This window comes from Rhincodon typus, chromosome 10 (assembly GCF_021869965.1).
Source record: "Rhincodon typus isolate 14 chromosome 10, sRhiTyp1.1, whole genome shotgun sequence".
Taxonomy (NCBI): Eukaryota; Metazoa; Chordata; class Chondrichthyes; order Orectolobiformes; family Rhincodontidae; genus Rhincodon; species Rhincodon typus.
Genome location: NC_063341.1, coordinates 48,366,938 through 48,391,798, shown reverse-complemented (window position 1 = coordinate 48,391,798; position 24,861 = coordinate 48,366,938). Strand labels below are relative to the sequence as shown.

Sequence of the window (24,861 nt, the reverse complement as noted above, 5' to 3'; positions counted from 1 at the left end):
CCACAGATGCTGCCAGACCTGCTGAGCTTTTCCAGCAACTTTGTTTTTGTACAAGAAGCTGACTGACTGGATGTTTTATCAGCAGAAAACATATGCACTTGGCCCATGTGCTTATACCGAAGTGTGGCCACCAGCTCTTCATAGGCCGGATTCTGTTTGGCCACCTCCTGTAGCAGGGCCTCTAGCTTCCCAATATCAAATGGTATTGTGCTGTCCACATATCTCTCCGTGTGTTCAATGACTTCCCCTATTATAGCACCAGCATAACTTTCACTTCTATGCCAAACTACTGTCTCTCATTCCTCAGAGAGACAACCTAAGGTCCTTCAACAAATTTCCTACTCGTGCAACTAAATCTAAAGAAGAAGGCAGCACATATAACATTAAGTTCAGGTAGTGTGCCAGTTATGATGTCCAATTTTGTCCAGGTCACAAAGCAGAACTTTAATGTGAATCTAACAGAGAAATACTTCCCTGGCTAATGACTCTGCAAGGTAATTACCCACGTTTTAATAGAGTAAGCAATGTTTGATTTGTAACATGTTACTGATAATGGTGGTGTCCAGGGGGGAGATGAACTACTTCGTTTCTATGGTTCAATAAAATGTGAGCTGAGAGTGTTTGTTCAAAATGACACGTTAGAGACAGATCAATTGACTACTCTCTGTAATACTTTTGTTTAATCCTTTCCTGTAGTAAAATATTTATGTCATGCTGAAATATAATTACAAAAATTAATAGACATTCTTGCTGAGATCGAAAGTAATAGTTTGTTTTTAAATTAAACATTACCTTTCACATTTCAGCCCAGGAGAAGTAGTTTAATGAATGTGTACATTAGTCATCAGGCACCTACTGTTAGAAACATGAACAGTAAAAGCCTGAATTTCCAGTATACGCTCTAAATGGGTAAGACTCCTCAATGGCAGTGCAAAATTGGAAAACTACCCTCCTATATTCAAAAACAAAAACATTTACATTTTGACTTCTCATTAACCTTGTGACCAAGTTACTGGTTCCTATCAGTCAGTTGTTCACTTCAGGTAAAAAGGGGCTGAATTGCAAATGCTCTGAAAATGGACATAGAGATCAAGATCACAGAATCACTGCATCCATTCAAAGTAATGCTGGTATCATGCCAATTTCATTCTACCTGTTCATTTAAATGACTGATGTCTACAGCCAGCAGTAAGTGGGGAGGCAATGGCCTAGTGGTATTATCACTGGACTGTTAATCCAGTGACCCAGATAATGCTCTGGAAATCTGGGTTTGAATCCTGCTATGGTAGAATTTGAATTCTGGAATTAAGAGTCTAATGATGACCATGAATCCATCTCTGATTGATGGAAAACCCCATCCTGTTCACTAATGTCCTTTAGGGAAGGAAACTCCATCCTTACCTGATCTGGCCTACATGTGACTCCAGACCCACAGCCATGTGGTTGACTCTTAACTGCCCTCTGGGAAAATTAGAGATGGGCAATAGATGCTGCCTGGCCAGCAAAGCCCTCATCCCAGGAATGAATTTTTAAGAAGTGCATAGTTCACTGGCTACGCACATCAGCAGAGAGTCAAAACTGCCTAAATTCAGTTAGACTGCACTGCTTAAAACCAAATCTTCCTCTAGGCTCAGAAAAAAAAACAACCTGAGCACTTTAGCAGCTTGTAAACTTCACGCTTGACCCATGCATGACTTCACATTCCTTTTTCATCTTTTCACACCAAGCTCTCATTCATAGTGCAGTCGGTAAACTGGGAACTAGTGTGGCAGAAGAGTGGTCACAGAGACAGGTTGGTATCTTTCATGCTGCCTCAGATCAACAATGCCACTGCTGTGGCCCCCATCTATCCTCAATAACCACTCACTCAGTATAAACTACATCCAACCTTTGAATTCCATAGAATATCAATAGAAAATAATTTACATTCTTTGGGGGATGGACAGAAACAAACCTCCCTCAACATCTAGGCGTATGATTCTCGCTTTGGGTGTTGTGCATTGTGGGTATGCGAGAGGTACTGGGTAGGGGCGGCACGGTGGCACAGTGGTTAGCACTGCTGCCTCACAACGCAAGGGACTCAGGTTTGATTCCACCCTTGGGTGACTGTCTGTGTGGAGCTTGCACGTTCTCCCCGTGTCTGCGTGGGTTTCCTCTGGGTGCTCCGGTTTCCTCCCACAGTCCAAAAATATGCAGGCTAGGTGCATTGGCCATGCTAAATTGTCCATAGTGTTCAGGGATGTGTAGATTAGGTGTGTTATGGGGGATAGGTCTGGGTGGGATGCTGTGAGGGTCAGTGCGGACTTGTTGAGCCAAAGGGCCTGTTTCCACACTGTAGGGATTCTATTCTATGCTCTAAATAAAATCACCAGATTATTGCTGACACTGAGGGGAAAGAAATCATCCTGCTGCGTGAAAGCAAACCTGAGTATACTTGTAATCCATTTAACATGCATTAACAAACAATAATCACATGAGATGCACAATCTGTTATTACAGCTCCTTGAAACTGTCACTCATTCTCTACTATGATGAAACTCATTAGGGCAATGTCCAAACATTGGACTGCTCTCTAAAATGGAAAAAATGGAAAGTGCTCATTGCAATCTCAAATTAGAGCACCAATCATTCATTGATTGTTAATCAGTGAAGGACAGCTGACGGTTAGATTTTACTTGTGTGTCAAAACTATATTTTTTAAAGTCAAACAGAGCCATTTAAGTAACTGTGAAAAAGACAACAGCACAGGCTGTTATGTTACACATTTTGCTGCAAATACTTTTTCCATTGGAAAAAACACTGCAATGCATGCACAATGCTGATTAGGTCAACATACCTCATAAGAATATATAATGAATCTATATAATGAAACACCACACTAAAAACTTATAGCTTACAATTCAGCACTTAATGGTAAGCTCTGAAGCTGTGAAAACAGTTGTCTCTTGCCTTTCAGAATGCTCCACACTTCTCAGCAGGCTTTCCATTTTTTTCATGAACTCTCGAACCTGGTGTGCTTTTAATCAGCTTCAAAACCTCGGCACCACCAGATGGGAGCTACTTTCGGGAAGAAATCTGATTTACATCCCCCCACTCAAAATGGGGAACTCAATATAGGTGGGAGTGGTTTTGTACATTGGCAACAATCAATCTGCCAAAAGGCAAGAGGAAGTTGATGTGAGGTGGCTGGGGTGCGGGTGCAGAAAAGCAGCGGGAAATCAGTTTCCCTCTGAAATAAAAAGTGTGGCCAGTCTTGAATGGATACACATTTCCACACCCAGACAAAAGTTCAGAGTGGAATCTGCATGTGGTGATTCACTTGGCATGTGTAGCTGCAGTAAGGGCAGAGGGAAAGATTGTGCAGGTGCTAGTTCATCAGAGAGCAAGGGCATACACGGATCCTGCTGCACAGATCTCAGATAAGCACTTCCATTGAACAGCTAACAGAAAGCGTAGCTGGGTATACAGAACAAAAGTGCATTGGAAACCTGTCAGAAAGTGTGCAGTCAATGTCAAAAAGCATCAAGGAGTCCAACACCAACTCATCACAGGATGTTACGCAGAGCAAAGAGCTTGTCTTTCCCAGTATGGAAGCAGTGGTTAACTCTGTGCAATTGTGTAACCACCATGCAGCCTCTGATGGCCAACATTGCATCTTATATTACAATTCAAGCAGTAGCCACCCAACATTTAAACACTGCAGTGGAAACTCAGATGACACCAGACAAGCTCAGGTCATTGTGGTCCACAGCCAGAAGAGTGCTGTGCAAAGGGGCTTGCTGGGTATCACATTAGTGTAGCAATGTGTCATCCAACAGATTGCTAGGATTGTGGAGGTGCCACCTCTGAGGAATGACAATTACATTCCTCAGACAACCAACTTGTTTTCTTCTCACCAGAGTCACTCTGCCAGTAGCCTATTGTCTGACAGCCATAATCCCAGCCTGCTACCACCCATGCCAAGAAGATGCCTTCTGCAATCAAGCATTCAAGGGTGAGGGCTCTTCAGGTCATCCTGCAATCTCCTATAGTGAAATTCAGCCAGGTTTTCATCAAGCCTGCGCAGCCACTGAGACAGGCTGAGGATTGGCAAAGACACCATGGGAGCATACCAGGATGATTAGTTCTCACAAGGAGCAACATGGAATTATTTCATTTTATAAATTTGATCTGGGAAGTTTATTTTGGATGAACTTTCATCTTGGCTTAGCTATCAAGTGAACAGAATGATGAAAAGTAACCAAGGAAATGGAAGATGTGGTTCTGTTAGTGAATGGAGAATTTGGACTGTGGTCACTCATACTGTCCTAGGTTTGAACTTCAAGGACTGATTAGGCAGGAAGAAGGAACACCTAGGTTAATTTCTCTCTCCCCTTGCTCATCCTCCTAATGTTCCTGTCTCTCAGTTGCTTGTAATGTAGCTGGTAGCATGAGCTATGTCTTTGTGATGGCAAGATAGTACAATATGCAGCAGACTGGCACACATCTTGAGCCCCGCTCTGCCAAGTACAGTTGGGTACTCTCTGAGGGGTCCAGGCTGCACAAGTGTCCCAGTATGCTAATGGTCTGATCTGTCCTATTCTCTGGTGTAGCTTGACCTTCGTTATATACCTGCTGTGAGCTGGTTAGCTCAGTTGGCTGGACAGCTGGTATGTGATGCAGAGTGAAGCCAACAGTGTGGGCTCAATTCCTGTACTGGCTGAGGTTACCATGAAGGTCCCAGCTTCTCAATCTCACACCTTGCCTGAGGGATGGTGACCCTCAGGTCAAACCACTACCAGTCAATCTCCGTCTGTTGAGGGAGCAGCCCAATGGGCTGGTAAGATGATGGTGACTTTACTTTTACCTTTTTAATGTGCAAATGAGTGTTGGCAAGCTCAATTCCACCTCCCCTACGGCAACAGATTTTGACTTTGTACAATTGTATAAAATAGTCGATAGCCATTTGGGCACCTGTTTTACATCTCCCCTGATTTCTATTCCAGTTGACTTTAAGGGATATTTTTTTAAAGGGAGAGATATAAAACAGGCTGCTCTTTACCCCCAAAATATTTAATTTGCAGACGTGCTTTCAAATTGAACATCAAGTGAAAAAAAATCATGTTTCAAGCAAAGAATCAGAAAATCTGGTGACATTTTTCAGCTTGAATGTTGCCTCCTGCTGGACAACCATAGAATGGGTTTGCCAACAATAAAGGGAATAATGGAGGTACATAATCCAGACTGTGCTGCCATCACAATCGGATGGAATTATTTGATGACTGTGCCAAAGAGTAAAAGAAAAAAATGTTGTTTCAGAAAACCATGTCACAGACAAGTACGGTGATGTCAAATCCATAGTATCCCCCCTTACAGATGTGTTAAATTTGACAATATAACATTTAAATGGATAATAGCCCTGCACTTATGCAGCTTATATTATCTGCACATGGTCTTTGCAATTTTCTGGACCTGAGAGATCTCACTGAGTGAATTATATCTGATCATCAGGCAAAAGTTTACCCAAAAGACCACAGGTGCATGTGTAGTCCACTTCTGTCTTAATTGAGAACATACTGAACTCTAATGAGCGCCAAAAATTTACAGCAACATCTCAAATGTCACAGGAATTGAAACGCTGTAATTCACCACAGCTGGAATAAAACTGGAGTTCAGTCTCAGAACTCAAAGGACCCATTTACAGCAGGGATATGTTTTTAATAAACTCTATATACACAGTTATAGGTTTTTGTGAATTGTAGCAAATGCTTTTCGGCTTTAAAAATTTATCCTGTCGCACTCCGGTTGTTTATGGCATCTTTCTTCCTTTGGTTTAGAGTCTCATTAACATTTTTAATTTTTTTTGGTTTACAGATTCAACCCCTGTCAAAGCTTTACATTCTCCATAGCAACCCTGTGGGCCTCCGAGGTCTCAATTATTTATTGGTTTTCAAATAGGATCAGCAGCAGCCTTCAGAAAAGTTCTTGTTGCTTTTTTAGAATAAAATTAAGCAAAATATATGTGCCTTGTACTTAAATCAATCAGATGCATTTTTGGCATCTGAAACAGTTGGTTATACATTTTTGATTATCTTTTGTTTTATGGATGAGAGTCATGATTTTCACTCACTTATGTGTCAGAACATTTTACACTCTAATCCTTTAGTAAGCTAACACAGTTCTAAGTTATCTTAATATATTCATCAGCACTTTATGTCAAAGCGTAAACAAGTCTTTTTTGTCGGGTTTAAATCTTAAATAACTTTGTTTTGTTAGTTGCTTGTTCATCCTCCTTTTTTCAAATGTTTGAGAATGACTTTGGCTGGTGGAATGATTAATCAGAGAGGAAAGCTGTGACGAATGAGAAAACGTTACCCATTTACAGTGCTGATTAACAGTACTAGATGGGAGTATGATTAATTATGATGCTGCTTCAGAGACAGTGTGTCCAAATTAGGTTACATATAATTCAAGGTAAATATCTTTTGACTCAACCAGTATTAATGTTATGTCTGGCACTGGCTAAAACCTTAGCTGGACAATTTGAGTTCATACTCAAACAATCCAGTGTCTAACAAAACTATGGCTTTTAAGAGGTGTATTTTGCCCTTTTTCTTAATGAAGAAAGGTTGAGACAGAGGAGACGAGCAGTCTGTTTCAAAGTCAAAAAAGTAAATGGCTTGTGAGGCCTTGTTTTTTTTTAAAGTTGGAACAATAGAAGCAGCCTGAATGGGTGGGGTCAAGCTCCCACAGATCCAGAATCTTCTTTAGTTTTAGCCTTCAGTAGCAGTTGCTGGGGGCCTGAAGCGTGATGTGGAAGCTCTTATTCCTCTCTCTGTTACAGCTAAAAGCTGGGGTTCACTTCCTGCTCTTAGAATTACATGTGAGACAATCTATTTTATTGAATGTGCCTTTGTCAAGGGCGTGTTTGTCGAATGTCACTATATTTGACCTATCGAGTTGCATCCGGAACACAATGCCTTACACTCAACTTTAAAATAAGAAAAAGCTAGGGTCTAAACTACCTTCTTAATATGTTTTGAGGGGATTTGGTCTGGTCTATAACAAATTGGGGGCTTTTTTTGGGATCAAAATCTCCAATTCCAGGTTGGACTCAAAGGCAACAAGTGGCAAGTGTTGTGTTCTCTTTTTGGGTGTTGAATTCGGTTGGTTTATGTAGTTTATGCATTGTGTAATAATGGCACTTTCAGTCACTAAGAGTTTCTGGGGGTGGGCAAAGTCACTTCGGTAATTTTACAGATAGTGAACAAGGCAAAGCTTTTGGAATCGGTAGACAAGATGGAGTTTGGGATACCTTTGTCAATGCAAAAAGGAGAGGTAATTACAGCAACAGCTCGACAAGTACGATTGCCAGGAATGCAATCGGAATCATTGGAAATGGCTAAAATTTGATTGCAAAGGAAGCAGCTTGAACATGAAAAGGAAATGAAACAGTTTGAATCACAATTAAAAGCAGAGGATAAAGAAAAGGAAAGGAAGGCCCAAGCAGAGTAGAGATGACAGGTAGGAGTAGTGATAAGGACAGTGATGGAGAGCAATCCCATCATAGCAAAAGGCCTGGGGGATTCTGTTTAAGTGTGTACAAGCATTGCCAAAGTTTGACAAGAAAGATGTGGAAGCCTTTTTAATTTCGTTTAAAAAAGTAGCTAAACAAATGAAATGGTCACTGACCATGTGGGTATTGTTGATCCAAAAAAAGTTGGTAGGTAGAGCTTGTGAGGTATTTGCATCACTATCAGGGGAAGTACCTGGGGAGTATAGTGAGTGAAAAAACTCATCTTAAGTGCATATGAGCTAGTACCAGAAGCCCACAGAGAACAATTTGGGAATCTAAGGAGGGAACTTGGTCAAACATATATAGGGTTTGAAAGTATCTTTGATAGGTGCATAAGGGCATTGAAAATAGATCAAACATATGACGCTCTGAAAGAGACAATGATTTTGGAGGAGTTCAAAAATTCATTTTGTAAATTAGTCAGAGCTCATGTGGAAGAGCAGAGAGTTAAGACTGCAAGATTAGCAGCAGAAATGGTAGACAATTATGAGTTGGTTCATAAATCAAAGTTTAGCTTCTGACATCAATTTCAATCTGTGAGGGATAGAAATTGGGGAAAAGAGAAATCCTCAGGTTGTTGGGGAAAAGGAAATCTTATTGAAGATAATATTTTACCACAGGGTAAAAAAGAAACCCATGATGGGGAAGAGAAGTGAAAAAACTCAGGTGTTTTTGCTGCAATAAAGTCGCCAATGAAGTCGCAGTGTTGGTGGTTTACAAAAAGCACTGGGAAGACAGATGTGGGAAAACAGGATAAGCCAGTGAGTTTTGTTGAAGTGGTGAAGGAAAGCACAATGGAAGCTAAAAAGCTGCAAAAGAATGTACAACCTGATCAGGGGTTGGTTGAGAAGGAAGTGCCAGATCTTGTTAAAGAATTTACTTGCGCGGGTAAGGTTTATTCATGTGTGCCGGGAGAAGTAGGTAAAGAAATTAAGATTTTAAGAGATAAGAGAGCAAGTCAATCTTTGTTGGTGAGGGATGAGGAGATATGTACTTCAGAAGGAGCATGCCAGAAAAGGTGTTAATATGTGGAATTCATAATGAGAATAGTAGTGTTCCTTTATTAAAAAGTGAGGTTAGAGTCTGGTGAAAAATGGTGAAGTGGTGGTGGGAGTAATAAAGAAGTTCTCAGTTCCAGAAATACATTTTATCCTTGGTAATGATTTGTTGGGTCACAGGTGGGAGTAATGTCTACTGTGGTTGAAAAGCCAGTGGAAAATCAGAGAACTGAGTATTACAGGAGATATATCCTGGGATTTTCCAGACTGTGTGGTAACAAGGTCACAAATCCACAGGTTGAAGCAAGAGAAATCAAGAAGTAAAGACAAGGAAGTTGAAATTGTCAGAAACTATGTTTGATCAAATGGTTGAGAAAAAACAAGAACAGGTGGAGGACAAAGTGGGTTTTTTAGTTCAGAGAAATTGAGTGAATTACAACAGAAAAATGAAAAACTAAAGCAGTTGTATCAAAAACACAAAGGAAGAATCTGAGTGCATCCCAGAATGTTACTATCTTAAAAATGAAGTCTTGTTGAGGAAATGGAGACCAACACATGTTCAGGCAGATGAGAAATGGACAAAGGTTCACCAAGTTGTATTACCAGTGGGTTATAGAGAGGAGGTGTTGCAGGTAGCACATGAATTACCAGTAGGAGGTCATTTGCAAGTAAGGAAAACCCAAGCCAAACTACAAAGGGCAGCACAGTGGCTCAGTGGTTAGCTCTGCTGCCTCTCAGCACCAGGGACACAGGTTCAAGTCCAGTCTTGGGTGACTGGCTGTGTGGAGTTGCACATTCTCCCCATGTCTGTGTAGGTTTCCTCCCACTGTCCAAAGATGTGCAGGTTAGATGGACTGGCCATGCTAAATTGCCCATAGTGTCCAGGGATGTGCAGGCTAGGTGGATTAGCCATAGGAAATGCAGGGTTAGAGGAATGGGGTGGGTCTGGGTGGGCAGCCCTTCACAGAAACTCAATGGGCCGAATGGCCTATTTCCACAGTGCAGGGATTCTATTAAAAACATTTTTATTGGGCTGGACTGCATAACGATGTCATTGAATTTTGTCAGACATGTCATATGTGTTAGGTAATTGGAAAACCTCAGGCAGTGATAAAATCAGCACACCTAATACCTATTTCCACATTTGAGGAACTTTTACAAGAGTCTTAATTGATTGCATAGGATACTTACCTCAAACAAAAACTGAGAAGCAGTATTTACTGGGCATAATGGATGTGTCCGCTAGATTTCCAGAAGCTATTGCATCACACAGTACCATGGTTAAAGGATTATAGAAGCGTTACTCAATCTTTTTTGACAAAATATGGACTACACAAAGAAATTTCATCAGACCAAGGGTCAAATTTTACATCAAAGTTATTCAAGGAAGTTATGGATAGCTTAGGAATAAAATAATTCAAATCCATTGCCTACCATCCAGAATCACAGGGAGTCTTTGAACAGTGGCATTAAACTGTAAAGACCACCTTGAGGGCTTATAGTCAAGACTATCCAGATAATTGGGATAAAGGAATTCCATTTGTACTTTTTGCAATTAGGGATGCACCTAATAAATCAGCTAAATTCAATCCTTTTGAATTAATTTTTGGCCATGACATAAGAGAAGCACTAAAATTAATAAACGAGAAATTGGTGAGTTCAGAGACCAGAGTTCAGAAACCACATATTTGGACTATGAGTCAAATTTTAGGGAAAGATTAAATCAAACAGTTGGCTGGACAGCATTTGAAAGTAGCACAGCATGTGATGAAACAAGAGGCAGACAAGAAATCAAAAATTCACAATTTTGCTAGTGGAGATAAAGTGTTAGTATTACTCCCAGTGGTACCTGAACCTTTCAAGACCTTTAAAGTGGGCTTTATCAAATCAAAAGGAATTTGAGTGAGGTGAACTATTTGATAAGAACACCAGATAGGAAGGAACTCACAGAGTGTCATATGGATATGCTCAAAAGGTATACTGATAGGGAAGGAACACAGAGTGAAGAATCAAGTTCAGAGGATTCTGAATTGGACATTTCGCAAATTAAATTGGTCGTTTAGGAAGTTTTCAGAAAGTGAAATAAATTATTAAGTTACTTTCTAGAGAAAAATCGAAATGACATGAAAGAGTTATTACAATCACATGGGGTGGTATGTGGGTATAAGCTGGGAAGTGCTAAACTAATTATGCATGATGTAGATATAGAAAATGTTCTAATTAAGCAACATCCTTATAGACTTAACCCTCTAAAGTTGGCACAAGTTCAAAAAGAGGTTGAACACATGCTCAAAGACAATTTAATCGAAGTGAGTTGTAGTGAATGGAGCTCATCCATAGTAATTTTGCCAAAACCAGATTGTATGCAACAATAATGTGTGCACTATAGCAATGTCAATGCAGTTACAAAATCTGATTCTTATCCTATTCTGTGTTGGGCAAACTGTATTGAGAAGGTGGGGACAAACAACTTAGGTTTCTAAGTTGGACCTTATCCAAAAGAGCAAAGACAATTTCAGCTCTCATGGCATTGAATAGACTGTACCAGTTTAAAGCCATTTGGTATGAAAAATGCACCAGCCACATTTCAAAGACTAACAAAGTTATTTTGGGATCACCCAATTGTGAAGTGTACATTGACGAGCTAGTGACTAGGAATTTGGAGCATCTATCGAAATTGTTCAATTGACTTCAGGAGGCAGGCTTGGTGATAAACCTGATTAAGAGTGAGTTCGCAAAAACATAAGTCATGTGCCTGGGACATGTGATTGGACATCAACAAATGGCCCTACAGGATGTGAAAACAAAGGTTATTGGGGATTTACCATACTGTTGACAAAGAAGGAAGTATACGATTCATGGGATTGAGTACTTTTTATCGGAAGTTTGTACCAAATTTTAACAGTGTGATTGCTCCACTGACTGACTTCCTGAAGAAATGCAGAAAATTTCAGAGGATGGAGGATTGTCAGAAGGCATTTGACAGCCTGAAAGCTGTGTTAACCTCTATCCCAGTGTTAACCATGCCTAACTATGCAAAGCCATTCAAGGTGGCTATCGATGCAAGTGATGTGAGTGTTGGTGCAGTACTCCTGCAAGAAAATGACAAGAAGATAGAAAGACCTATTGGGTATTTTCCCTGAAAAATAAATAATCATCAATAGGAATATTCCACAATTGAGAAACAGGCCTTGAGCTTGGTACTGATGTTACAACATTTCAACATTTATATTGCCAGTAATGTGTCTGAGACAGTTGTATATGCTGATCATAACCCCTTGAAGTTTTTGGAAAAAATTAAAGATGAAAATTCCAGTCTATTTAGATGGAGTCTATTATTGTAGCCATTCAATTTGAAAATTATGCACATGCAGGACAAGAGAACTTAATTGCTGACACATTGTCACGACTTGATGAAGGAAGATGGAGGCGTTCAGTGGGTTGTAATGTACTTTAGGAGTGAAGGTTTGTATGCTTCGAGTCAATGCAATGTATATGTATTGTAGTGTACTAATAGTGTAAAGCTAAAGTTTTGTAAAAATGAAGCCATCTTTGCATATTGATAATTCATTTTTTTTAAAGGGGGAAGGTGTGACGATACTGTGGCATTAAGATGTGTATTTTCTCCTGGTTTTCTTCGTGAAGAAAGATTGACACAAAGGTACCAAGCAGTCTGTTCCAATGCAATAAAGTAAATAGTTTGTGAGGCCTTGGTTTTTTTTTTCAAAAGTTGGAATAATAGAATAGCCTGAATGGATGGGATCAACTTCTAATAGAACAAGAACTTTTTTTTAGTTTTAGTCTTCAGAAGCAGTTGCTGGGGGCCTGAAGTTGGATGTGGAAGCTCTATTTCGTCTCTCTGTTACAGTAAAAGCTGGTGTTCTCCTCCTGCTTCTAGAATTGCATGTGAGACAATGTATTTTACTGAATTTGCCTTTACCAAGGATGTGTTTATGGGATGTTACTATATTGGAACTGTTAATTAGTAGTAGTTAATATATAAATATTATTTTGTTAAAGATCTCGATAGAGTTACAGCTAAGCCAATTCTTTTCTTTTTATTTTGTCTATGTTTTAATTGCAGAGAATGAATAAAGTGTGTTTTGTTTCAAGCCTGGTTGTTCGGCCAATTGAATTGCACCTGGAACACAACGCCTTACACTTACTTTTAGAAAAGGAAAAATTAAGACTTGGACTATCTTCATAATATATTTTGATGGGGTTTGGTCTGGTCCATAACAAGTTGAAGGATCATTATGTTATTGAGGGGTCACATTAATAATGAATATAAGCTATTTCTTTTTTTGGGGGATGGGGGACAGGTGGTGGCAGGACTGGAACCAGTTCATTGACAATATTTAAATAGCACTAAATATAAGAGGTAAATTTGTTAAACATTGCACTACCAAATACAATTGATCCCATCACTTAAATATAACGCAATGCGAAAGCAATTTCAATTCTTCACTCGATTCCCTCAAGTGAATGAGATGTGCAATCTCATGGAGTTACACTGGTTACCTTTGACCAAACACATGGCTATGCTGAATTACATTTTTGATCTACTGTATAGCCCTGAGATAAATACACAAGTGTAATGTCTAATGCCTGAAAAATGCCAATGCATTGCCAAACAAGAATATTTCATTTAGGATTTCTAACTAAAGTGTATGGAATAGAACTGAGGTGAATACTAAGATCTGTGTTGGGGTTATTTCAAATTTGAAAAGTGCATAGTCAAAAGCCATTTATTGATGGCTATGTTTCAATGTTGTGATGTGTTTCTTCATGTAGAAGTCAGTGACCAGTATGTGCTAAGCATAAAAAAAACAACATGGTGACACAGAACGTTCATTTACCTTTATCCTTTGCCGCAGTGATCACTCCCATGATCTTAAAATCCACCATGCTGTTAGCAGAGGCAACAAAAATAAATCAAACTCTTCAGCATGGGGAAGGAGGGAAAAAAACCTATTGGAGGACTAGTCACATCCCAGAGACAAATACTGAGGGCAGCACGTCACCTCCAACCTACCCTCATAACCAAGTAATGCTTTGTGATATGTTGTGGGCAAAACAATATTTCACAAAGCAGTCAAAAACAAGAACAAGCTATTTTGGTAGCCTTAGTCCTCAAAATTAAGAAATAAATATCCAACAAAATGGATAAATCATTTGGAATCATTTTGTCCGTTTATACTCGGAATTTATGTTTGTAGAACTTGATATTGCTCGTTGACTGAGGATGCTGAGGGCTCAGATTGAAATAATTTTCCATATCTAACACGCAGTATCAGTGTCAAGCAGTCCTGAGTCAGATACTGAACAGAACAGAAGCAGAATAATGTTTTCTGAGATTACTCGAAATACTAATGTCGAAGTCTTCAAAGTATACAGTTAGTTCTGTGCAATGTACGTTTTGTCATTTCTCCCACTAACATCTGTATGACCTCACTGAATGAGATAGCTACTTTAATGTTAAGTCTTACCAAGATACTGGCAACTTCATGCTGTGGGTCTGAACCCAAGCACTAGTTGAGAGCATCCAAAACAATTTAAAATAAGATTCTTACAACAACTTAAAATGTCAAAGAGACAAAGGTCTGAAAAATAAAGCCATTGCAGAATGCTGGGGCTAGAATAAATAAAGCAAGATAGTGCAATAACTTTTTTTGCTTCGGCTCTCCCGGTTTACAGTAGATATATGCTCTGTGCTTTATTGCAAATGACAAATATCAGATACAATTCTGTAAACTGGCAAGTTAAATTGGAACATTGTGCCTTCCTTTTGAAGTTTTGGAGATGGGCTGTAGGCAGCTATTCTTCCTAAAGCAACTAATGTGGGTTCTGCTGTAACGCATGTTTCTTCAACGCGAATTGGCTTTAATGAGATTAGAGAATTTAGACCATTATTTGTAGAATGCGAACTTTCCTCACCTGTATTGGCTATAACGCAATTCTGGCCCCATTAGTTTAAATAGTGCAGCTACCGCGCGATTTCCTGTAACATGAGATCTCATGAGAATGGAACTATCGCGTTATATCAGAACCGACTGTATAATCAAAAATGGCTCTGGATCCATTTCAATCTATGAGCAAGTTTCCACTTTCCTTGAAAAAAAAACAAACAACTATGGATGCTGGAAACCTAAAGCAAAAACAGAAATTGCTGGAATAACTCAGCAGGTCTGGCAGAATCTGTAAAGAGAGAAATAGAGTTAACATTTCAAATTCAGTGACCCTTCATCAGAACATTAACTTTGTTTTCCTCCCTACAGATGCTGTCAGACCCGTGGAGTTTCTCCAGCAATTTTTGTTTTTGATTCTCTTTCGTTAGTTCATTTCTGAACTATTTTTTGTTAATTTACTGTTCAATAAAGTGATGATTTTCACGGTCAATAATAAACATTTTCAATTTCAGGTTTGTATATGGTTAGGAGTCAATCTTCTTCTACTCTGCCCTACGTTCTGTCTCATCTCCATCATTGCAACAACAGAATTCTATTCTGAACAAGAGAAACTGTTTGAGACTATATAAAACTATATCATATCCAATCCTTTAACCAGCAGGCAAATGGGATTTTCAGCAAATCAATCTGGGATCACATTGAACCCAGACTGCAAAGATAAAAGCATAGTGTATAATCAGCAACACCAGAGGCAGTCTATCTTCTGACAGAAGTTATGGTAACGATGCAATCTCCAAAATCATCTTGTGATTTTCCTGATCAGTTGTTTCACTTATTCATTACATATACTGCTGATAGAATATCATTCTTTAGACAAATTGCAGAATTCAAGCATTTTAGGGTTTGCATCAATGGACTTGGACAATAAATTAACTAGGAACAATTTCAACTCTTACTGCCTTGCCCTTAGACACACACTCTAAGCAGGAATTGAAGCTATCCTGGAGGCTGAGGCACAATGGTGCTGCCTCAGCTGGAATACTGTGGACTGGACAGAGCAAAAGAATCACCAAATCCTTCATGGAATCTGCAAAATCTATTGCATACATTTCAACAGCTAAAGCTCAGTGGCATTTTGCCAGAGTAATTAATTTCCCTATTTTCAAAGCCTTTTGGAAAAATTTTGTAATCTCTGACTTTTCAATGTCATAGTTCATTTAATTGAAACCTTTTTTTTTAAATTTTCACATTCATGATCTTTATTTTTTAGTTTGATTGGTTGATTCAGTAATTCTGAATCCTGCCGGCCTCTTTAACATACCATGACCTCAAAATTAGAACCGCCTTGCAGATAAACACACTTCACATGAACAGCCAATTTGCATAGCGATGGTGTTGCTATGGATACCGAAAACGCAGCAAACTTACAAGAAAAAACTATTTTTGAAACTTTGCCACTGTAGTAAGGAAATATTCCTGGCACTGACTTCAAGATGAATAGGTTTGAGGCTGGAATTGGAATTTTAGATGTGGTTTTCTCTCATCGAGAGAATATGTTCAAACAAACAAACAATTGAAACTACTATTCAGATGAAAGTAGATGAATTATTTGAATGAGAAAAACAGAAATAAACAGTTAAAATGCTGTCAGTCCTATTATTTGCACTACTTGCAAGTTCTCACAACTAAAAGAGTGTGCAGTACTTGATTAAAAAGTGGATAAGGAGATGGCCATCTTTTACAAGACAGAAAATGTCACTTTCTGAACACATTTCCTAGGAGTGATTCAGTGGAACATGGTCCATCCCTGGAAGTCAGCTCATTTTCACCACCACTCATGTGAGTAGATGAAATGTGTTAGTAAAAATACATATTTGTATTGGTTCAAGTGTGAACAACCCTGTGACAATTTCACATTTCTGCAAATGTGGTTATACGGTGTACACAATTCATCACCTATTTTGATTTTAATTTAAATTAAATCACTAACATTTTTGGTAAGGTTTGTAATCCGGAGTGTCAATTCACTCATAGTCCATACATAAAAATCTAATAACTCTATAGACAGGATTTTTTTTTAAAATGGCACAGTTTCCCACCTGGAAAATCAGCAGGGAATGCTTCCTTGCCAAAAGTGGCTGCACTACAGCCATTTTAGCTGCAGGTGGGACCTACACTCCTCGCTCGAGTTGACATCCTGCCTCAAAGAGCTGCCAGTCAATCAAGCAACACCAGTACCAGTGGACAGGATTGGGAGTAAAAGCGATCCCCGGGTTCTGAGTCCCAAATTTTCAGGATCAGGTAAGTGCAGGTGGTCTCACTACAAGGTGGAAAATGAGGCCGAGGGAGGTGGAGAAAGTGGGATAAATATCATCAGGGTGAGGCCAGGGGTGGTAGCATCTCCAGAGGATGGGTGGAGGGAGAAAAGAGTAGATGTAAAAAAGACGCCACTTAAGGAGGTGCCCCTCGCTCCTTCCCGTCTGAGGATTGAGCAAGGTGACTTTTCAGGCCTCTCCTTTGTTTCTGAGCTCCATCCTCCTGTCTAAAGCTTAAGGTTAGGTAAAAAAAAAAAGCTCTTAAAGGGTAATTAATTACCCATTTAATGGCCTTAATTGGGCCAGGGGTACATCTGCCAGGCTAGGTCTCACTTGTCCCATTATAAAACTGCAGACAGGTCAATACAGGAATGAGGGCAGTGAAAAAGCAATCTAGGAAATTTTACATAGCCCAACAAGAAGCTCAATCTGCCTTAAGTTCCAAGGACTTAATTGTAGAAATTCATCCCACCTTCAGGATCCTGAACTTTGGCCTCCCACACAATTAATTTCCCCATCGGCCCACCTTGCTTCCCATTCCCAACAGCAGTTCAAGATTCCATACAATTATTCAGGAAAATCTCTGATTTTAAAAGCCTGTGACCTCGTCCTATTCCCTATTTGTTAAGTCTTGAACGCAATTTTCTTCTCTTCTACAAGTTTAAGTTAAGCCAAATGTATTTCCGAGACAAACAAAGCAATTCTTGGAATTGTGATTTTTGTTCACATTATCCCATTCTTTGTAGGTAGACCCACCTTTTGTTAGAATTTAGTATGTATCTGAGAATAGGTGTAACTCTGTAAAATACTTGACATTCTATCTCCATATGCCACAACTATTCCAATTTTGCGCCAAAAGAATGCGGAATTTCAGGATCTCCGTATAAATCTAACTATACTTACTAGAAATTCTGGAATAAAAAAATCATGACTAGATTTTTGTAATTCCTTGCTGTTAGAAGTTTTTGATATAATGTTCATTAGTTTTGAAGTGGCATAATGATGGAAATAAACTTTGTGAAGGAATTCTGCAGATTTATGGCTTGCTTTCTGCTAGCAAACTAAAAGGCACAATTGATTTGATCAAAGTGATCAGAGACTTACAGAGAGGATGGTGATTAGAATACCAGCAGCACAAAGCACAGCATCACTGATTGTTTCTCCATTCTTATAGGGATACTTGATGCTTTCGTCATTGCAGTAAAATCCACGCTTATAAGGTTTGATGGTGCTAGTTTCGATAACCAGGAAAGGGAGGCCAGCTAATAGAAAGGACGACAACAGATACAGACAAAGCAAGAGTAAGTAACAGAGACAACAAACAGCTTAGGGGCACAACTGCTTCAACAGAGTAAAATGTGGCATACAGTTCAAATGCAATAAAGATTCCATTCACCATTTCCACATCCCTCCCACAAATTACTATTTCAAATGTTATGCTGCAATAATTCACTTATAGAATGTGCATAGTTGCAGAAATTAGATAGTATATTGATAATTACCCAGGGGAGGCAATGGCCTAGTTGTACTATCACTGGACTGTTAATCCAGAGACCAAGGTAATATCCTGGGGATCCAGGTTCAAATCCCAACATGGCAGGTGGTGGAATTTGAGTTCAGTAAAAATCTGGAATTAAAAAGCTAATGATTGTCAATTGTCAGAAACACCCATCTGGTTCACTTATATCCTTTAAGGAAGGAAACTGCCATCTTTACCTGGTCTGGTCTACATGTAACTCCAGACCCACAGCAATGTGCTCTAGGCAATAATGATGGCCTAAACAGCAATGCACTCGTCCCATGAATGAATAAAAAAAAATCCCCAACATATACTGTGCTTCATTTGAATTGTAGAATGTTTATGCCACTTAAAAGATTGAAGTTTGATCAGAAGATTAACCTCTTTCATTCATATATTTTTGCTTTCATACTATTTGTAAAATAATGCATCATATTAAAGTAACATTAATTCAATTGTTAAGTTTTTCTATGGAATATATTCTGTTCCGTTTCTAACAAGGCTCGTTCATCACACATTTAGTTGGGGGTTGAAGCATCCCAATCAAGGATTAATGTATAAACACAGAGAAATCTTTCCATAATTGTCTTGTAATTAATGTTATAATTAATCCCATAAATCTACAAGGGACATTAGTGCATAAGCAGCCCTGATTAGTAAGGTAATCCTCTAATCCCCTCATAATTCTTTGAAACGTTACCACAGATCTTTGTTTCTTCACTTCTCAATTTCATCCCCAACTCCTTGTTTACTTGGCACATAATTTTTATTAGACGTTTTGTACATTTTTCTTAGGCTCCACTTTTTTATTCCATATTTAAAACTCTGCTTAATATCATAAATATGACAGGAGATTGTCTGTTCCTTTCATCTTGGGACATGGGTTCAACAGAGGTACAAAGGATGATATGAACTGTGCTTTATCCTTTCTGCCCCTTTCACTCACACAGAGACAACAGAACAAAACTGTTTGATAGCTCTCACTCAGATGAATTCAAAGATTATTCTTGGTGTGGAAGATTAAAAACATACCCTATTGTTACATGTCTGGGATGGGGGTACCTAAATATTTTTGCTTTACAAATGACTGCTGCTGAAAATATTTAAATAGGTTATTGATTCCCTGGGTGTACTAACAAGAATATAAACATAGAAATGACTGAATAGGGGAAAAATTTACAGGTGTTAGACCTGGCCACACCCTCAAGAGGCTTAATTAAAAGCACTTCTGAGATGCTTCCTAAAATATTTGAAGCTACTCCATGTGCAACAGAGCTGCTGAGAATCAAAGAGCCCATTAAGAAAATAATTACTGTCAGGAAGTGCCACATTTCACTTTGTCTTGGCTTGGCCATGCACCAGCAGATATAAACTTACACAAGCAATTGGCAGTAGTGTTCCCACTGCTAAGAGCAGGAGATTGGGTACCACACTTTTCTTATAGCTGTACTTGATGCTGTCGTCATCGCAGTAAAACCCTCTTTGATAAGGAGAGATGCCTGCAACATTTATAACTGCAGCTGGAAGAATAACTGAACAGATAAAGAAATAAATGTAAACGTTACAAATCTGATCAGATTCCAAACTGACAAAGAGACCCGTTCAGACCGGATTTGTAACTACTACATGGTTTTATTTTCTTTAAATCAAAACTGCAATATACCTTTTAGCAAAACAATGAACATCCACTGCTGACAACGAAACAAATTATGTTCAACCTTATGCAGGAGAAAATACATAGCAAAGGCTCAGCATCACCAGAATCTTTACGGGTTTGTATTGAACATTTAAATTCCCATTGGATAATGCCATAACTGTTACTAAAATTGCCATATCATCTCACATCAATAACGATGCTAATAGACTGCTCCATAAATCAAGTGAATGATCTTTCCAAGAAAGATTTGAATGATGTTGCTGTGCCTTTTCAAGAAACATCCTCGTTACACAACACTGCTTTTCTCATATTGCCAATTGTTCCTTCTGTATAATGCCCAACAGGGTTTGTAAAAACAACAGGCATTGCCACTGTTCTATGAAAAAAAAATGTTATAAATTAGTTAAGACTAATAAAATGCTTAATTTTTTTGAAATTTTGATTTGTTGTATAGGATTTAAGCTAGTCTCCACATGCACTCGCACTTCAGGCTCTAGCCTTTTATTTATCAGTACAGCAGAATGACTAAAATCAAACTGCACCATAGCAATGGCAAATTGTAATAAGGTAACAATTTTGTCTGGTTACAAACAGTTTATTAAACTCCTACAAGAAACAGATAATCACCTTGAGTTCTCTACACAGTGATGTCAATAGTGCAAATGTACCATATAAGAGATTTTGCATTCTTAAAGTGTTAATACTCTAACCAATAGCAAACACCATTTTTTTTACTTTTTATTTGATTGATAAACTAATAGTACACAAACATATTGTCCTTAGTGGGAAATCGCATAGAGTCACGCATTGTTAAACTAAACACACATGGTTAAGCTCCAAAGTACTCCTAGAGTAGTCAATGGTGAATCAGTAGGTAGGAGAAAATTACTGCAGATGCTTGAATCTGTACTGAAAACAACCAATGTTGGTGATCACAGCAGGTCAAACAGCATCCATGGAGAGACAGCAAGCTAATGTGTCTTTATCAGAATGACTCTTTATCAGAGCTCAAGTGAAGTGTGGAGGGGACAGCATTTATGCTATAGTTGGGGGGGGGGGGCGTGGTGGCTAGTGGGTGTAGAGTGCTGGTGGAGAAAAGATGTTGATAGTTCAGATTAAGTGATCGGAATGTGAGAATGATTCATTTCAGCTCTGATAAACAGTCATCCAGACTCGAAATGTTAGCCTGCTCTCTCTCCATGGATGCTGTCTGACCTGCTGTGATGTCCAGCATTTGTTGTTTTCAGTCAGCAAAAGAGTAGACGTTGTGTATCGGGACTTTCAGAAGGCTTTTGACAAGATTCCACACCAGGGATCAGTAAGCAAAATTTAAGCTCATGGTATCAGAGGTAATATATTGACATGGATAGAGAATTGCTTGGCAGTCAGGAAGCAAAGAGTTGGAATAAGGGCTGTTTTCAGAGTAGCTGGCAGTGACAAGTGACATGCTGCAGGGTTCAGTGGTGGGACCCCAGCTGTTCACAATAAACATTAATGATTTGGATGAAGGAACTGAATGCCATATCCCCACATTTGCAGATCACACTAAGCTGGGTGGTAGTGTGTGCTGTGAGGAGGATGCTAAGAGGCTGGAGGGTGACTTGGACAGACTGGCTGAGAGGGCAAATACTTGGCGAATGTAACATAATGTGGATAAATGTGAGATTATCCACTTTGCTGGCAAAAACAGGAAGGCAGGTTATTATCTGAATGGTGGCAGTTTAGGAAGAGGTGAGGTGCAATGAGACCTGGGTGTCATGGTGGAACAGTCGCTGAAGGTTGGTATGTAGGTGCAGCAGGCAGTGAGGAAAGCTAATGGCATGCAGGCCTTCGTAGCGAGAGGATTTGAGTATAAGAGTAAGGATGTCTTGCTGCAGTTATACAGGGCCTTAGTGAGGCTACACCTTGAGTATTGTGTGCAGTTTTGGTCTCCTAGTCTGAGGAAGGACATTCTTGCTATTGAGGGAGTCCAACGAAGGTTCACCAGACAATTCCTGGGATGGTTGGACTGACATATGAGGAAAGACTGTGTCGACTGGGCTCGTACTTGCTGGAATTTAGAAGAATGAGGGGAATCTCATAGAAACATATAAAATCCTGATGGGGCTGAACAGGGTAGATGTAGGAAGAATGTTCCCGATATTGGGGAAGTCCAGAACAAGGGGTCACAATCTAAGAATAAAGGGATAAGCCATTCAGGACTGAGATGAGGAAAAATTTCTTCACTCAGAGAGTTGTGAACCTATAGAATTCTCTGCCACAGAAAGCTATTAGGGCCAGTAGATTAGATATATTCAAGAGCGAGCTGGGCATGACTGTTGCTGCTAAAGGGATCAAGGGGTATGGGGGAGAGGGCAGGAATGGGATACTGAGATTGCATGATCAGTCATGATCCTATTGAACATTGAGGTGGTACAGTGGCTCAGTGGTTAGCACTGCTGCCTCATAGCACCAGGGACCCGGGTTCAATTCCACCCTCAGGCGACTGTCTGTGTGGAGTTTGCACATTCTCCCCCTGTCTGCGTGGATTTCCTCTAGGTACTCCAGTGTCCTCCCACAGTCCAAAGATGTGCAGGTTAGGTGGATTGGCTAAGCTAAATTGCCTGCAGTGTTCAGGGGTCTGTAGATTAGGTGGGTTATAGGGGGATGGGTCTGGGTGGGATGCTCCAAGGGTCAGTGTGGACTTGTTGGGCCAAAGGGCCTGTTTCCACACTGTAGGGATTCTATGGTGCAGCCTCAAAGGGCCAAATGGTCTAGTCCTGCACCTATTTTCTATGTTAAATGCACAGTGACAAATTCCGCTGAGTAATCAGGAATGATTGAGCTGAGGATTTAATAATTTATAGTGGCAAGTTCTAACAGAACTGACAGGTAAGTTTATTAAATTGGATAAAAATTAGCACTTGTTATGAAGTAGCATCACCTTAGCCAATTCAGTCCTATTGGGATCTCTTCTAGAAAACATAGGTTTTTTTATGCAGCATCTGGTTTTCAGTGACCTCCCAAACTCTTTAATCAATGAGGGTTTAGATTTGACATTTCAGGAAAAATGCCCATCAACCATACTTGGTAATTCAGATGTAAAACTCTTAGAACAATACTTTAAAAGGTAATAAATCTACAGATAAGAAACCTGTAACCTAGAAAGAACCATTTGATTACAAACAGATTGTGTTTTATCTTTTACTTAAGTTTTATAGAGCATGACCTTTCTCCAGTAATCTCCATCCAGCAGGCCTTATCTTGCTGTACTCACCTTTATGTTTGCATTCTAAGTCAAACTGGCCAACACTCCATAAACAACTGACTTCTCAAATTTAACAGAGCTGAAAACAATTCAACACCTTGAAGGTAACATTAATGTTAAAATACCTCCAAGTCCAAGCCATTATTTCTTTCACTGCAGTACATCATTTTTGAAATCTGTTGCCTTATTGTTATTCAAATGCAGATCGTCACCAAAAAAATTGATTTTCATCTTTTTGTTAAGATACGAATTAAGATAGTGAACCTGAATTGTACATAATAATAAGAAATAGTCAATTACAGATTCAAATTCTTGTTTTTATTCAGTCGCTGGGTGAGGGTGTTCTTGGCTAGGCCAGCGTTTATTACCTAATTGCCCAGATGGCAGTGAAGAGACAAAACCACATTGCTGTCGGTTTGGAGTCACATATGGGCCAAACCAGGTAAGGATGATGGTATCGTTCCCTAAAGGACATTAATAAACCGGATGGGTTTTTTCCCAACAGTCAACAATGAATTTATGATCATCAGTAGACTCTTAATTTCAGATTTTTACTGAATTCAAATTCCACCATCTGCCATGGGGGTGGATTTGATACCCAGGTCCCCAGAACATTACCTGGGTCTCTGGATTAACAGTCCAGTGATAACACCACCAGGCCATAGCTTCCCCTGGGAAGCCTTACGGTGAACTCACCAGACCATAAGAAATTTTAGCTTTTTGATTTAAGCCTTCACACAAGGCAAACTTTTTCTAATCATATCTAGTCATTTGGCTTATCCTCTGCTTTTAGATAAATTAGCAAAATTAAATTGTACATTATTTATTTCGAACCACAATGACTGATGAAACAGCTCTTTGGAACATGAGGAGCTTGCAAGTACTGGTCAGCTGCAAGCACAGATAGTACGTCATTGACTAGTCTGTTAATCAAATGTTGAGCTCAGTTTGCTCTCTCAATACTAACATAAATAGGTATCAGAGGGTGAAATTGGATTCATCCCTTTGGGTCACAAGGGCTTACAACTTTAAACCTGCCATGAAATGCCATGCAAGACCACAGAATGGAAGGCACATCTAAATGATCTGTGTTCCAAATGTCAACTTGGATCTCTCATTGTCATCTGAGAGTTTTGAACAGGGATCAAAGGTCATTCATGTGAAATTCTATTCACCAACTTCCAAGACATTTAAACCTCTCAACATCAAGCTGTGAATGGCATTGTTGTTTTAAAAATTTCAGCCAGCAACAATGCTTAGTAAATTTTTTCCATTATCCCCAGTAATGTAATAAGCAACTAATAATAGCCTCAATTCTGTGTTCTGGAATTTTTTGTTCTGTTTGACTTTAGGTCAAATAATTTCTGCTTAAATCAGAAATTAGCTTGAAATTAGCTTCAATTCTGATGTTTCCTTTGCTGCAGATGAAAATTCATTAAAATATTTAAGCTTAAAACCAAGCTCTCATTTAAGAAAGAAGTGAGAGAGAAATTGCCTTTCTGCATTTACAAATTGACTTCTGACAGCTCATGTACATTTTAGAAATTTCCAAATATACTGCTTAAGAATCCGGACTTTCTGGATCAGTACCATACAGGTTGTAACTTTAAAACAGGTTGCAGCCTCAAATCTTTGGCAACTTATGTTAAGCTTGTTTTCTT

General features: G+C 39.1%; 1 protein-coding gene across 2 annotated transcripts in view; it reads right to left on the bottom strand.

Annotated features, from left to right (window-relative positions):
- plpp3 (phospholipid phosphatase 3) overlaps nt 1–24,861 on the bottom strand; it is a 201,428-nt gene that overhangs the window by 74,196 nt on the left and 102,371 nt on the right. Inside the window, exon 2 of one of the 2 annotated variants that reach the window (XM_048602230.1) lies at nt 17,882–18,039. In XM_048602230.1, coding sequence (XP_048458187.1) covers nt 17,882–18,039 — 158 coding nt within the window. Of the gene's footprint in view, nt 1–17,881; nt 18,040–19,673; nt 19,829–24,861 lie in introns of both variants that reach the window. The other variant, XM_048602231.1, reaches the window with a different exon arrangement.